Genomic DNA, 1,996 nt, shown 5'->3' on the forward strand with positions numbered 1-1,996 from the left:
GCCCCTCACAGCCCCTCAGCCTCTCACAGCCCCCACGCACCCCTCGGCGCCTCAGCCCGCGTACCTCGCACCCCTCAGCCCCTCACAGCCCCTCAGCCTCTCACAGCCCCCACGCACCCCTCGGCGCCTCAGCCCGCGTACCTCGCACCCCTCAGCCCCTCTCGGCTCCGCGCACCCCTCACAGTCCCGGGCCCCTCTGTCCCCTGAGCCCCGCGTACCTTTCGGCTCCGCGCGTCCCTCACGGCCCGCGCCCCTCAGCCTCGCGCAGTAACGGCAGCGCCGCCTCAGCCCGCCCCGAAATTCAAACGTCCACCTTCTCCCCATTGGCCGCTCCCGGCACCCCCCTCACCTGATTGGTTCGTTTCCGCACCGCCGCCGCGGGGCATCACGGGAGTTGTAGTTTCCCTTCAGGCGACTCTTTCAGGGAGAAATAAATAGTTTTATAATTTATTCCCTCAGAATTAATCTTATTATAATGGCTTCCCACTGCCAGAGGGTAGGTTTAGATGGGATATTGCGAAGGAATTTCTCCCTGTGCGGGGGGTGAGGCCCTGCCCTGCCACAGGTTGTCCAGAGAAGCTGTGACTGCCCCAGTGAAATCAAAGTTTTCCAGCCCTTATTTACGTGGTACAGGCCAGAACTCAGGTTTAACAACCTCACCGAGGGGGAGTGGGGAGGGAAGCGCTTTAACAGCTCCCTACACTAGTTTCAAGTTGTTCTTCAGCATCACCTTGTGTTCCTGTAGGGAACTGAATGTGTTGGGACTGGTCGTTCACCTCTCTTTAAGTGAAAGTTGAGATCTTAATAAAATCCAACATCTTCGGGGTCTTAAAAATACTGATGTCTTACTCCCTTCTGCATTCTAGATCTGCAAAAACTGAAATATGTGGCAGCTGCAAAAAAAATTTCCCTAGACTTGGACAGGAATATCCTGTGAGTAATACAGCTTAGCTCCCTGCTATTACTGGAAAGGTGATCAAGAACAGAAATATTTGTCACCAAAAAAAATTGACTATTTGATGAGTAAAAAGTGATTTTTTTTCTTCATAACTGACCTTAACTCCCAGACTCTGAAGCCATTTGTGATGCCTGTGGGTTATGGAGATTCCATACTCCCAGAGGAGACAAACTTGGATCATGCTGTTGATGGGTGGTTTCTTCTTCACTACATAGGCAAAAAATTAATGACATACCTAATAGAAGAGTTAACACACTTATCCTACAATAAAATGCAGAATGTATGCATAAAGATATGTAAATCCCAGCATAACATCGAGTATAATGTGGTGTCTTAAATTTTTCAGCTCTTTCGTTATGACATCATACAAGTGTTTATCTCAACTTACACAAAATCAAGGTGAAAACCAGAATTCCAACCTCTGTCCTTCATTACAGCAACCTCTCTGCAAAAGGAGCACAGGAATACAAGTTCTATCCAGGTATTACTACTGGGTCATTTCCTCGGCCTCAGTTGTTGCTTCAGTTCTAAATCTGTTCCTTTCAATGTCTGGTGGACTCTTGTGTTGTTATTGATTGGATAAAATATCTATTTATAAAAAGGGAAGGCTATATTTTGCTTAAAGCCCATATGATGGAGTTGATCCTGTTTCTTTAAGTTTGCATTTACTGCTCAGGTCTGTTTTATTTTTAGGAGGACTTAGTAACCAACTAAGGAAAAAATAAAAGGTACAAACCAGAATAAAATTGAATTGACTTCCTTTTTTGAGGGAAAAAGAATCCATTTTGGAGCTAAGGTCACTCAATATCCAAGAAAAATCAGGTTAAAAGAGGTCTTTTATGGCTGACTATTTATCATTAGGAAGTTGTTCTTTGAGAAGAAGGATAATCTCTCCGGATGAGGTGACTGAAGAGATCAGGGTTCATTATTGACTCAGATAAAAGGGAGATCATTCTGCTCTCCCACATACAAAGAGAAAGCTCTCCAGTTCTCTTCCATCCCTTTGAAGCCAAACCAACAAGTGTCCCCTGCACTCTG

General features: G+C 46.1%; 1 protein-coding gene and 1 long non-coding RNA gene across 2 annotated transcripts in view; one reads left to right on the forward strand and one right to left on the reverse strand.

The window, feature by feature from the left end:
* The window catches only part of BUB1B (BUB1 mitotic checkpoint serine/threonine kinase B), a 27,911-nt gene extending 27,587 nt beyond the window's left edge, over nucleotides 1-324 (reverse strand). Inside the window, exon 1 of the mRNA XM_017837970.1 lies at nucleotides 176-324. Within this exon, the coding sequence (XP_017693459.1) occupies nucleotides 176-324 (149 nt within the window). The remainder of the gene's footprint in view (nucleotides 1-175) is intronic.
* Nucleotides 325-378: 54 nt separating this feature from the next.
* On the forward strand, nucleotides 379-1,571 carry LOC108508868. Its single transcript, XR_001878539.1, has 3 exons — nucleotides 379-496; nucleotides 867-933; nucleotides 1,305-1,571. It is a non-coding gene; the product is annotated as an uncharacterized LOC108508868 (long non-coding RNA).
* Nucleotides 1,572-1,996: the final 425 nt, after the last annotated feature.

The sequence above is a fragment of the Lepidothrix coronata genome, unplaced genomic scaffold (assembly GCF_001604755.1).
Source record: "Lepidothrix coronata isolate B3197 unplaced genomic scaffold, Lepidothrix_coronata-1.0 Scaffold319, whole genome shotgun sequence".
Classification (NCBI taxonomy): Eukaryota; Metazoa; Chordata; class Aves; order Passeriformes; family Pipridae; genus Lepidothrix; species Lepidothrix coronata.